General features: G+C 32.4%; 1 protein-coding gene across 3 annotated transcripts in view; it reads right to left on the bottom strand.

The window, feature by feature from the left end:
- Positions 1-12,625, bottom strand: part of LOC145333966 (uncharacterized) — a 79,575-nt gene that overhangs the window by 12,988 nt on the left and 53,962 nt on the right. For 2 of the 3 annotated variants that reach the window (XM_080179227.1, XM_080179228.1), the window contains 8 exons: positions 12,344-12,467; positions 11,990-12,118; positions 11,587-11,780; positions 11,150-11,240; positions 9,320-9,405; positions 6,706-6,786; positions 6,217-6,301; positions 5,225-5,330 (listed from right to left, as the gene is read on the bottom strand). In XM_080179227.1, the coding sequence (XP_080035353.1) occupies positions 5,225-5,330; positions 6,217-6,301; positions 6,706-6,786; positions 9,320-9,405; positions 11,150-11,240; positions 11,587-11,780; positions 11,990-12,118; positions 12,344-12,467 (896 nt within the window). Of the gene's footprint in view, positions 1-118; positions 189-5,224; positions 5,331-6,216; positions 6,302-6,705; positions 6,787-9,319; positions 9,406-11,149; positions 11,241-11,586; positions 11,781-11,989; positions 12,119-12,343; positions 12,468-12,625 lie in introns of all 3 variants that reach the window. The other variant, XM_080179229.1, reaches the window with a different exon arrangement.

Here is a 12,625-nt window from a genome sequence, read left to right as displayed (position 1 = left end):
TTAGAATATAAATAATCATTATTCAGAAAACAAAATCCCTTAAAAAATGGGATAAATTGTAATATATTTTTTAACTCAGTTTTAAAAGCACACTCTAAAAAAACACACGTTTTCTTACTTTTTTTTAGAGTTTGCAAATTAGCTTTTTCTTGCGTTCCTTTTCTCTCTCCTTTTTCACCTTTACAGCTCTAGAAACACATATTTGTTATTCCAAGATTAGTTTAAATGCCAGATTATTGCTAAAATTTGTGAAAGGGAAAAATAACCACGAAATCTTTTTTGTAGAATGACCGACAGACTGACGGAACAAGTATGTACACTGGATGAACAGCTGAAAATTACATTTCCCTACGGACGGACAGACGGACTCACACAAAGTAAATGATTAAGTAGCTTCGGTGTAAAAAAGAGCAATTTTATTAATTCATTTTCCAGTATGTCTTCGAAAGCGATTAATATCCGGTGGATTAGAACCGGTTATTGGCCATACTGAAAAATTATGTCTAGTATCGTATTGAACACAATTTTCCATGAATAAACAAAAACTTTAAATCAATACCAGTTTATTTGGACCGGGCCTTCAGCCCCTCAGGGCTAACTAAATTTAAATAAATCTTATATTTATTCATTTTACTATCCACGAAAAGTTGTCTATAATACGATGCAATAACTTTAAATCATGTAAAACTAAACAAATATTGGCTGAAATTCAATGCTTTTAATTTTATAAAATCTAAATTTTATTATTTTTTTTATATATATTTAAAAAGTATAACATTACAAGGATGACAACATCCAAGAAAGCGAAGCTCTGAAACGATAGGACAAACGGACATTAACACATAACTGAATAATCAGAATATAAATTAGCAAAAATAAAGCAAAATTGTGAGTGAATTTGTGGAAAAAACTTCTTGATACATGATAATGTTTATGGACAAACCTACATTTCTAGGACTTGATTATAGAGTTGCTTTGCTTATGATATTGTACTTTGTTGTCCCAGGAATCAGTATACCGAAAATCAGAACAATCGGACAATTAGATAACATAAAAATTTGTTGCTAAACAAAGTAAAAAATAAAAATGGACGGACGGACATTCTGGTAATGATTATAGAGTTGCTACGCTTTCTAAGTCGTACCTAACTACTACAGGAATCACCATGCAAAGTCTAAAATCGATATGACACTTCCAACATGCCTAAATAAACGAAAAAAGCTATCCGTCTCGGACGGACGTACGGACCGACCCTAATATAGAAGACTCGCTTTTTAAAAATAGAACCTTCCCTTAAATTTAATATGATTATCTAGTTGATTTTTAAAAGCGAAGCTTTTCTATAATTAGGGTCGGTCCGTCCGTCCGTCCGTAACGGATAGCTTTTTTCATTAATTTATGCATATTAGAATTGTCCTATCGATTTCAAATTTTGCATGGTGATTCCTTTAGTAGTTAGGTACAATTTAGATAGCGTAGCAACTCTATATTCATTACCAAAATGTCCGTACGTCCATTTTAAACATGTTGATTTTTTTTACTTTTTTAACAACAAATTTTTGTGTGAAATAATCATCTGATTAATCAGATTTTTGGTATATTGATTCCTAGGACAACAAAGTATAATGTAATAAACGAAGCAACTCTATAATCAAGCCCTAAAAATGTAAGTATGTCCATAAATATTATCCTGAATCAAGCAGTTTTTTTCAACAATTTTGCTTTGACCCTTATACATTTATATTATGATTATTCAGTTCTGACACAATACAAGTGTTAATGTCCGTTTGTAATACCGTTTCAGTGCTTCGCTTTTATGGATGTTGTCATCCTTGTTTATAAATTAATACTTAGAAATACGTATTTAAGACTTATTTTTTTTCTTATGTTGATAATCAAAATTACCCCGTTGGAAGATAATATTTTTTCAAACAACCAATTACGATTTTATAAATTCACGAAGTTATAATCGAACGTAATAATAAAACTAATCACAACTCAATTCAGATTTGTGGCTATGTTTGAATAATTATTTATCGCATCGTATTATAGACAGCTTTCTGCGGATATTTAAGGAAAAATTTAAATATTATAACAGGTATTAATTTTCTGATTTTTATTTAATTTTCGTGGAAAATTGTCTGTAATTCGATGGTTTACATGGTTTTTCAGTATGGCTTAGAACAAATTCTAATCCAGCGGATATTAATCGGTTTGGAAGCCATACTAGAAAAATATTCCCACAAAAAAGTATCAAATACAGAAAAATATAAAAAGAATTGCAATAACTTAATAATTGATAACTAATAAATGATTAAAAATTATGTTTAGCTAAAATGCCTTATCTAGAGTTTTAACAAAAACTCTAAATTATCTGAAAATTACAATGATATTTTTTTTTAGTAGGTCAGATGCGTGAAATTAATGGTCAAATTTAGGTAAAATTAACTAGACCATAAAACATATTGAAATAGGTTCAACCAAAATAAGACCTTGCATTGTTTCTACCCCTATCTGGGTTCAGGGGCAGCTAAAAAAAGACCTTCTGGTGTACATGTCCTCTAGAGATAGGTTCAGGTACACTTAAAAAAGATCTTCTGGAGTACCTGACTCCTAGATGTTATCCAGGTTCAGGTACACCAAAATAAGACCTTATTGTGGTGTACCTGTCCTCTAGAGGTTATCCAGGTTTAAGTACATTAAAATAAGACCTTGTAGTGTACCTGTCCTCTAGAGGTTATCCAGGTTTAGGTACACTAAAATAGAACCTTGTAGTGTACCTGTCCTCTAGAGGTTATCAAGGTTCAGGTTCACCAAAATAAGACCATGTGTTGTACATGTCCTCTTGAGGTTATCCAAGTTCAGGTACATCAAAAAAACACCTTGTTAGTTGCAATAAAATAAGACTTTGTTGTTTGTATGTTCTAAAGGCTATCCAGGTTCAGGTAAACCATAAAAAGAACTTGTATATGTTTTCTTTATTAAAATCGTGCTAATATGTACTACTGTCTGTACTGTATTAACACCACCTTATCTTATCTCTCTCTCTCTCTTTCTCTTTTTTATGTTCATACAATGTAGAAAATATCCTAAGCAATCAAATTAAAAATGTCATTTTAAGAATCTGCTATTCAATATCTAGCATAAAAAGTATTAGAACGGCTGTTGGTCTGTAGGATTTTCAGCTCTGATTTCAACTATTGCAGCCTTTCGATTGCACAACCTTTTCGTGAAAGTTATAGTTTAATAAATTAGCGTTAATGATAAAACACCATGTACTCATGCAGTTGACACATTAATTATAGAAAACATAAATGACCAAAAAAGAATAATTATTACATTTCTATATAATAAAAAGCTTTCAGCTGTGCTGAAAATATTCTTATATAAAAGTTATAGGATGCGTGTTTGTCTGTCTGTCTGTGTGTTCTAAAGAATCTTGCAAATAGTTAAACCGAGTTCTCCTTTACAGTGCAGTGTTAGTTATTATAGGTCCTGGGAAGGTTTATAACTATCTTTGGGGAGGTTACCAGCACCCTCACAATAGCCCTATTTTTTCTAAAATTTAATGGTGGATTGACTTCCCTTCCCCTTTTAAGAGCCCCTAATATCCGATTGTAATGTGAAATTTAATAAAAAGGGTAATTTTGTTTATCAACATTAGGGATGCATAGCATCAATTTATCATTTATTGTATTATCCCATAAGATACCTAGCGACCAAAAAGTAAAATAATTCGACTCCTTTTAATTTTGGTATATCTATTATCTAATATTTTATGAAGGAATTTATAATTTTATCTTTTTAACAATTTAAAATTTATTATGACCTTCGTATTACATCCTTGAAATTTAAATTAAGAGATAATACAATGGAAAATAATTTAGCCCTCCCCCAAATTATTATAGTGCATATTTTACAAGATAAGTTTCCTCATATGGGCATTATTTGAAATGTAGAAATTTAGTGGTTTGGAAACCGACTAATATCCGCTGGATTAGAACAGGTTATCAGCCATTATGGGAAATCATGTATAGCATCGTATCACAGACAATTTTACACGAATACTAAAAAAGACATAAAAAATTAATACCTAGTTTTGTTAGGCCGGGCCTTCTTTCCTTCAGGTACAACAAATATTTAGTTTTAATCTTTCAATATCTTAATAATTTTTCTTTTCAATATCAGTGGAAAGCTGTCTATAATACGATGCGATAAATAACTATTTTTCCACTGTACTTTATACTTGGTTAAGTGTAACTTTTGAAAAAAATCTGTATTTTCAAGTATGATAAGAAATTATTAAAAATAGTATATAATTAAAACAAGAAAGAATAATATATTTGCTTAAATGGTTAATAAAAGTAAAACAAGGATGACATCATCCTTAAATAAAGAAGCCCCAAAAATTTAGACAAATGAACCAAGAGAGTTATAAAGCAGATGTTCAGTGGTTATTAAATTAATCAGACAATCTGAAGTACCAGACTAGTGAGTCATATTTCCCCATAGCGTTACAGACTGAAAAACTTACGGACAGACAGACAGACTAATAATATTCAAAGTATTATTAAATTACTACTTAACTAAAAAACAACTTTAATCTATGATAAAATTAACTGAAATTAATGATTTTTAATGACAATGATAGCTGATTTTGACTTAACATAGCACATTTAAGTAAAACAATAGAGGTGGAAGGGGTTAAATAACTATGAATTGGGTCATCCAATAGCGTCTAGAATATCAACAAAACCAATTAGCTACCAAAGAGTAGAAAGCAAAAGGGCCCCAACATTGAATCCAGATAGTTATCCGGATTACATATTTATCACAAAGCAATCATCTGAAATAGATATAACCACCACCTTTTAATATCAGCATGCAAAGACTAATTAATTTTAATATACATATAAGTCGTGCTTTTTTACGTCAAAATGATGCTGAATTGTATACTTATTTGGGTGCAAAATACAAATATTTAGGTTTTGTGTTTTTTTTTATATGAGTGATATACAAGAAATATATTTTTTTTGTTTTTCATTAGCAGGGATATTAAGGGATAAGACAATGGACAATAAATTACATCAAAATAATCAATTAACATTTAATAAAAGTACCCAGTGTTTTTAATCAGATAATTAATTCATAAAACTTTGGGTACTGAATACAGATATAATTTACAGTCCAATGTCCTTTCCTTCCCAGGTTAGTATCAACTTACTTTTTAGCATCCTCGCCGCGTTTCTCAATGAGCTGTCTTTTCCAGGCAGGTATAGTTGCCTGTCGGCGCATCTCTTCCAGCCGAGACCTTTCCTCCATGGCGTCAGCTAAATAGATAGTTAAATAGATAGTTGGATAGGAAGATATACAGGCATGTTTAGTTGCCTGTCTTCGCATCTATAGATATACAGATAGTAGGATAGATAGATATATAGGTAGATAGATAAATTGTAGATAGATAAATAGATAGATAGATAGATAGTTGGATGGATAGACAGGTATAGTTGCCTGTCTCCACATCTCTTTCAGTCGAGACCTTTCTTCCATGACGTCAGCTAGAGAGAATATAGATAGATTAGATAGATATAGAATTACCTAACAATCAAATACCTAATGCGAGCGAGGCTGCGGCCCATGACACTTCAACGCCATGGTAACGCGCATATTTTGAGCCAAGGCATTTTCCTATACTCTAACTATTAATGTTGAGTATCAGGCATAGTAGCAGTAAAAACCATTTTATCGTCTTAGTTAAGACGTGGTGCTGAGTCGAGATTCGAACCCATAACCTGCCCGGATGCGCTACATGTAGACAAACGATCGCGCGTTATGAGATAAATAGATAAACAACCATTCTGGAGACAACCGTTTTAAAGGTCCATGGGACCATAAATTTTACGAGAATACATTCCACTTTCCATTCGAATCCGTTGGATAAGAACCGGTTCACCTCCACACGAGCACAAACCAGCTTTTTAGACCGTGCCCTCGGCACCTCGGGGCTAAAAAAATGGTTTTAATCTTATAATTGTGCATTCTATATCCTCAGAAACCTGTTTATAATACGATGCGAGAAATAACTATGATTGAATTAAAGGTCCAATGTAATTATAGAAAGACACATTTTTAGAGGTTAAGTTTGCTTGATATATTTGTAGATAGATGTTTAAATAAACAGATTGTATAGATAGATAAATTAAGCATGATCATTACCTTTAGCCTTTTCAGCAGCTTTTTTGGCCATCATTTCTCGTTTCCATTTGGGAATCTCATTTCCTTGTGGATCTACGTTGGGAATCTGAAACGTGAAAATTGATAAAATCAAAGTTTTTCTATAGTTAGGATCAGTCGTCCATCAGAACTTAGCAATTGCTCATTCCGTTACTTTAGGCATGTTAGAATTATCATTTCAAACTTTGAATGGTGATTCCTGTAACAGTTAGGAACCGTTAGACTAATTTAGACAGTTTCAATATATCATATAGATTTGATGTGAAATGGGATAACATCCGACATTTGCCTCCAAGTGCCTTGTTGAGCAAGAAAGCATCCCATTATTTTCTGAATAGGAAAGAGGCGAGGGGTAATTTGTTTATTTATTGGTTCAGTCTATGTTTGAAAATTAAATCTATTTCAATAGTATCAAGGGGGACCGGAAGGTTTAGAGTTCAACAAGTTACTTTTATGGAATGCACCGTTTACCTTCTTGAGAAAGTTTTCTGTGGTGAACTGTTCGAGGAACTTTCTGTACTGCTCTTTCTCTACTTCTTCTTGAGCTTTGGCCTAAATAAATAAGGGATGTTAATGGATGATAAATAAATAGTTCAGATGAATTGTAGAAGAGCTATATGGTTAACAGGGAGGGAAGGGACAGTGGATCATAAGTTACACTGGTACCAAAAGTTTCTTAACCACGTTGCCTCAAAAAATTTGGATACTTTTATTAAATTGGATTATCTAAACTTTCCAACTAATGATTTTTATCTAAAGAAGAGGTAACTTTGTTTTTCATCATTAGGGAGTGTATAATGTATATCAATTTATCGTCCATTGTCCATTGCTCCGTTATTTAGGCGAAGTAAAAAAATGGTTATTGATTTGGAAAAAGTGATTTAAACTTTCCATCCAATTAGCTTTAAATTAGTTTTGAATATAATTTTAAAAGCAGAGCCCCTTATCAAGTCAGAGATATAAAGGGTTATGGCAATGAATTGATGTACATACCCAATGATGATCAGCTAAATATACCAATGTATATATAATTAGGAATAACGTTTAAAACTTTGGGACACAACAAGTTTGAAAATAACTAATCCAAATTCAATTAAATTTCCCAAAGTTTTTGAGCTAATTAATAATAACATGGTTGTAATAAAACTTTGGGTACCAGTGTAATTTACAGTCCTAAGTCCCCTTCCTCCCAGGTAAAGTTCATAAAAATGTACTTCAACTAAACCTTTTTCAATATTATTGAATGAAAATTTTAGCCAGAAAATTGATAAAACTCTGTAATAGCCATTAGAAAAGTTTTGGAAGGCTAAAATAAATGGATCAAACGAAAAGTTAGATAAAATTATCAGGGCAAAATCTCACAAATAGGTTTTGGAACACCTACCCCCCAATTATCCTCTAGTTTAATTACTAGCGGATACGCCCCTAGAGGTCTCTAGAGGTACTTGTGGGAAAGAGGAAACAGTTAACCCTCTAATTTTAAATTTTTGTGGAGGTGGTTTTTACATTTGAAATTTATCTTGGGGGAAGTTCTTGTTCCCTCCCTAATTTTTTTTAAAAACCTCCCTGGACATGTAAAGATTTACTGTAAAGAAGAACCATATCGGTTAAAAGGTTTTTGGGTAAACACTGCGGGAAATCTAAAAACATCAAAACCTAACATAAAAGATGATAAGTCGCCAATACCTATATAAAGGTTTTTTATATTTTTGGGCTAGCTTACAATGTAACAAAGTATAATAAGAAGAATAATGAAAGGGTTAACAGATATTAAATAGAACCATAATGCGATGGATATAATTATTTATTGAAATAGGATGTCTATAGACTAAAATACCGCTAACCACTGGACCGATAAGGTTCTCCTTTACAGCCAAGCTTGTAATAGGTCCAGGGAAGGTTTATAACTATTTCGGCGAGATCTTATATTCCCTAAAGTGCCCTTAGAGGCCTCTAGGGGCGTATCCATTATTGAAAAATAAGCTTATGGTATACCGTTTTCAAGCCATATATTTTGGAAACTACATATTTCATTGTTTTGACTTAAATGTTTTGCTTATTCTGATGTAAGATAAACTTAATGTAAGTCAGGGAGGGAGGGGCCATTGGACTGTAAATTATATTACTGACAAATGTATTTTGATTGGGATGTACAAACTAGGAGTAGTATCCAAATTTTTCCACCAATAATTCTACATAATTCTACATTTTCTATATAATAATTAGAGGTATACATTGTCTCATTGTCTTTGCTTTTGTCTTATCACTTAAGATCCCTGGTAAAAGTAGTGAGAAGTTGAAGATTAATTCAATTTATCTCAGGACGTTAGATAAACTATTTGTCTATCTATCTATCACTTTCTCTCTATCTTTATATTAGAATAACTGGATGTTTGTCTGTCTGTCGGTTTGTGTTTTTTTGCTAACCACTGAAGAACCGACTTGGCACTTCTTTCAGTGATTTAAAGGGATAAGAATATGGCCGATAAATTGGTGTATATATTCAAAATGATGATACACAAAGTTACCTCTTCTGTAGATTAAAATTATAGTTAGAAACGTTTGAACATTCAACTTGATGATTCAATCAGTGAATATTCATTAATGTTCTTAAGCCAACGAATAAGAAAACGTTATTATAAATCATTGGGGACTCATTGGGGCCCATTGTTCTCTAATTATCTCTTCATTCCTGTACTTCTCAAGATGAATCTAAAGGGAATGAAAAGAGAGAGATCGACCCTCCACTTTAGATTTTAGTTTAAAGGTAAAAAAATTTGGTGGGTAAGGTCATTTTCAATTATTCTCTTGGGAGATTAAAGGTACCCTTCCATAAATAGAACCCCCCATGACAAATAAGAACATATTTTTATAGTGGCATCATGTTACATTTAAATAAGTAACGGCTCTGTGACCCTAAATTCAACCAAACACATAAACCTGAAAAATAAATGGCCTAAAACCATCACGGGACCTATTTGTTGTTTATCTTGAAATAGAAAACCCAATCAGTCAAGCAGTTATTGAGATCTCAAGCTTCAGACAAAAAAAAATATTATTCCTTTCTATAAAAAGATGATGTTACCTGTTCATTTTTAAGCTTGCCAACACCGCCGATATGATGCGACATCTTCAGCTCTGCTATCAGGTCTCCCTTAGTTCCTGAGTAGTCTAAAATAAACATAGGTATTTATTGGGTTTGGACCTCTTTAGTTTTGCTATCAGGTCTCCTTTAGTTCCTGAGTAATCTAAAATAAACACAGGTATTTATAGGGATTGGACTTCTTTAGTTCTGCTATCAGGTCTCCCTTGGTTCCTGAGTAATCTAAAATAAACACAGGTATTTATAGGGATTGGACTTCTTTAGTTCTGCTATCTGGCCTCCCTTAGTTCTTGAGTAATCTAAAATAAAGAAAGGTATATTAGGATGAATCATCTTCAGCTCTGCTATCAGGTCTCCCTTAGTTCCTGAGTAATCTAAAATAAACAACAACAATTAGGTCATTAGGTACCCAAGCACTGGTACCCAAAGTTTTATATACACATTATCTTATTTTTGGCTCAAAACCTTTGGGTACTTTCAATAATATGTTTGGTGTCCTTTTCCCTGTGGTAATAATGAAAATAATTTTTCATGACTTTTAAATTCTATTCATAGCCAGGGAATTAGGGAAAAGAAAATGATAAATCATTGATAAGTATGTTAAACACATCCCCCATGTTGATGAACAAAACTAACCCTTCTATAGATTATAATTATTTATTGTCAAAATTAAATACTGATACTTTGAACAAACCAATCAAAATTCAATAAAACTAACCAAGGTTTTAGAGTAAAAAATAAGATAAAATGGTTATAGGACTTTGGGTACCAGGCTAATTTACACTCCAATGTAACCTCCCTTTCTCCCTGATTCATTTTTGCATTATGTTGATGATTTATAGATAAGGATGACAACAACCATAAAGTTATTCAATGACAACTCTATTATCATATATGAAAGTAGAAGGATGTATCTATTTCTTTCTGTGTGTTTCAAGAAATTTCCTAGCCGCTGAACCGATATGGTTCTCCTTTTCAGTGAAGCTTCTCATTGGTCCTACTGGTTTATATTTATTTTTAGAAAAGAAACCTTTACCCTCCCAAGAGAAATCGTCCCTACCTTACCTTTCTGTTGGTATTTAATCTTATTTAATCATTTATATCTTTATCTGAATTTGTAGTACCAACTTGTTTTAAGCTATTTTAATTTTTAATCTTATCTTATTGTATTATATTTTCGTATTATGTATCTTCAGAAATTCACAGAAAACATATAATTAATGCTATTAGGATTATTTTTAAGACTATTAAGAATATTTTACATGTACTAGCACCAGGGAGGAAGGGGAAATTTGAGTGAATATTACACTTGGACCCAAAATTTTGCAACCACGTTATCTTATTTGTTGGGTCAAAACTTTGGGCATTGTTATTGAATTTTTATCTATTGGTTTCCAATCTCCAGAAGGGATAATTTTGATTATCATCATTTGGGATGTATATCAATTTATCGCCCATGTCTTATCCCTTAAGATCAATGTTTTAAACAAACAAGAATTACAAAATTCCATAAGAGCAAAGCCCAGAAACTAAAAGATGTTCAGGGATAAGACAATAGACTAAACTTAATAATAATAATAAACCAAATTATCCTTTCCATAGATGGAAATTATTGGTTGAAAGTTTTGTACACTGCTAGTTCGGAATTGAGCAATTAAAATTTAGCCAACAAATGAGACAGCCTATGCATAAAACTTTAGATACTAGTGTAATTTACTACCATTCTAAGCCTCCAATTTTTTTGCTCAATATAACAGGGACCTTTGATCAAAGTTTTAACTTAATAAGACGATTCTAACAAAAGATAATTACCTCCTCCAATTTTGGGTGGTAACAGCTTGGGCAATGGAACACTGTGGGTCCTATCCAGGCTCTGCTTTTCTGTCTTCTTCAGCTGTACTGACTATAATATAGATAATTAGATAGACAGTTAGATATATAGTTAGGTGTTTAGATAGATAGGTCTAGGCTCTGTTTTTGCTGTTTTTTTTTAATATAGATAGAGACAGATAGATAGATAGATATTGTTAGATAAATAGATATATAGAAGGATAAATAGTTACATTTATGTTACAATAGATAGGTAAATGGATGGATAAAATTATTAATTATAACAAATAAATAAATATTTAGGATATTACATAGATTTGAATGCTTAGATAGGATATGGAGATACATACAATTTTTCAATGTATTTGTCAGTCTGTCTTTCTGTCGGTCGGTTTTATGATGCTATCTAACTAAATTACCTTGAGTTCCTTCATAGAAATTGCCATGCTAGAGGGATGGTTATTCTTCTCCACACTACCCCCTGACCCTGGGGCAGATACTGTGGCCATCAGGCTGGGGTGAGGTGGGGGTGGAGGAGGTGGTGGGGGACCTCCGCCGGTGGCAGAGGGCATGGGGGGTGCAGGTGGCGGTGGTGGAGGTGGGGGAGGCACTCCTTAAAAAAAATAAAAGTTCGTTGTTAGGTTTCAGGTTAGTTAGAAATACAACAAGAATTTTAATATCCACAATCTTATAGCAATCTTTACAAGAGTGAATTAAATTGCCATTAGAGCATTCTTTAATGAGTAAAAAATTATAGCAATGTCTAAAGGAAAAAATCAGTGCTTTATCTCAAATAGTAGCCAAGAAAATCAAAATGTTTACCTGTTTCTGGAATGGCTGGCAAGCCTGCAGCAGAGGTTGATTGGCTGGAGGATGACCTGTGTGAGGGTGTGGCCGCCAGGATCGGACTACAGCTGGAGGGTGGCAGGCTACAGTCGGGGGAATCAATACCTAAAACATAAAAATGATAAGTATAAATATTTGATGTAAAAACACCTTTTGGTAAATTAGTAAACTTTATAGGATTTTTCAGTGAAAAATACTTTTCAGTAATTTCAGTGGTAAATTCTCTTCCTTTAAGAAAGTTATGATAGCAGACTTGAAAAGTCACTCTTCAAATACTTTGTGATACCCTTCAAAAAAAAAAAAAAAAAACACATGGAAAGTGCACTTCACCTGATTCCTCGGAGCCCATAGGATCTGGAATAGTTCCCCCACTAGCTGTACTATTAGCTGAGCTAGGCTTGCTACTCAGAGATCTCAAATACTCGGATGGCTTGATCAATGAATCACCTTCTCTCTGAAAAGTAGACAAGGATTTAAAAAAAAGATTCATGAAAATATGAAACAATGTTTTAGTTACTGCCCTAAAATATGATGTATAAACAATGGTTAGAGTAAAAGAAAAAATGTTTTACTGTGCTATAAAAATAGATGAAAAACTAGAATATTTTCATC

This window comes from Acartia tonsa, chromosome 12 (assembly GCF_053477335.1).
Source record: "Acartia tonsa isolate MP-2025a chromosome 12, ASM5347733v1, whole genome shotgun sequence".
Lineage (NCBI taxonomy): Eukaryota > Metazoa > Arthropoda > Copepoda > Calanoida > Acartiidae > Acartia > Acartia tonsa.
The sequence above is the reverse complement of the archived record's forward strand: the minus strand, read 5'-3'. Positions and strand labels throughout refer to the sequence as shown.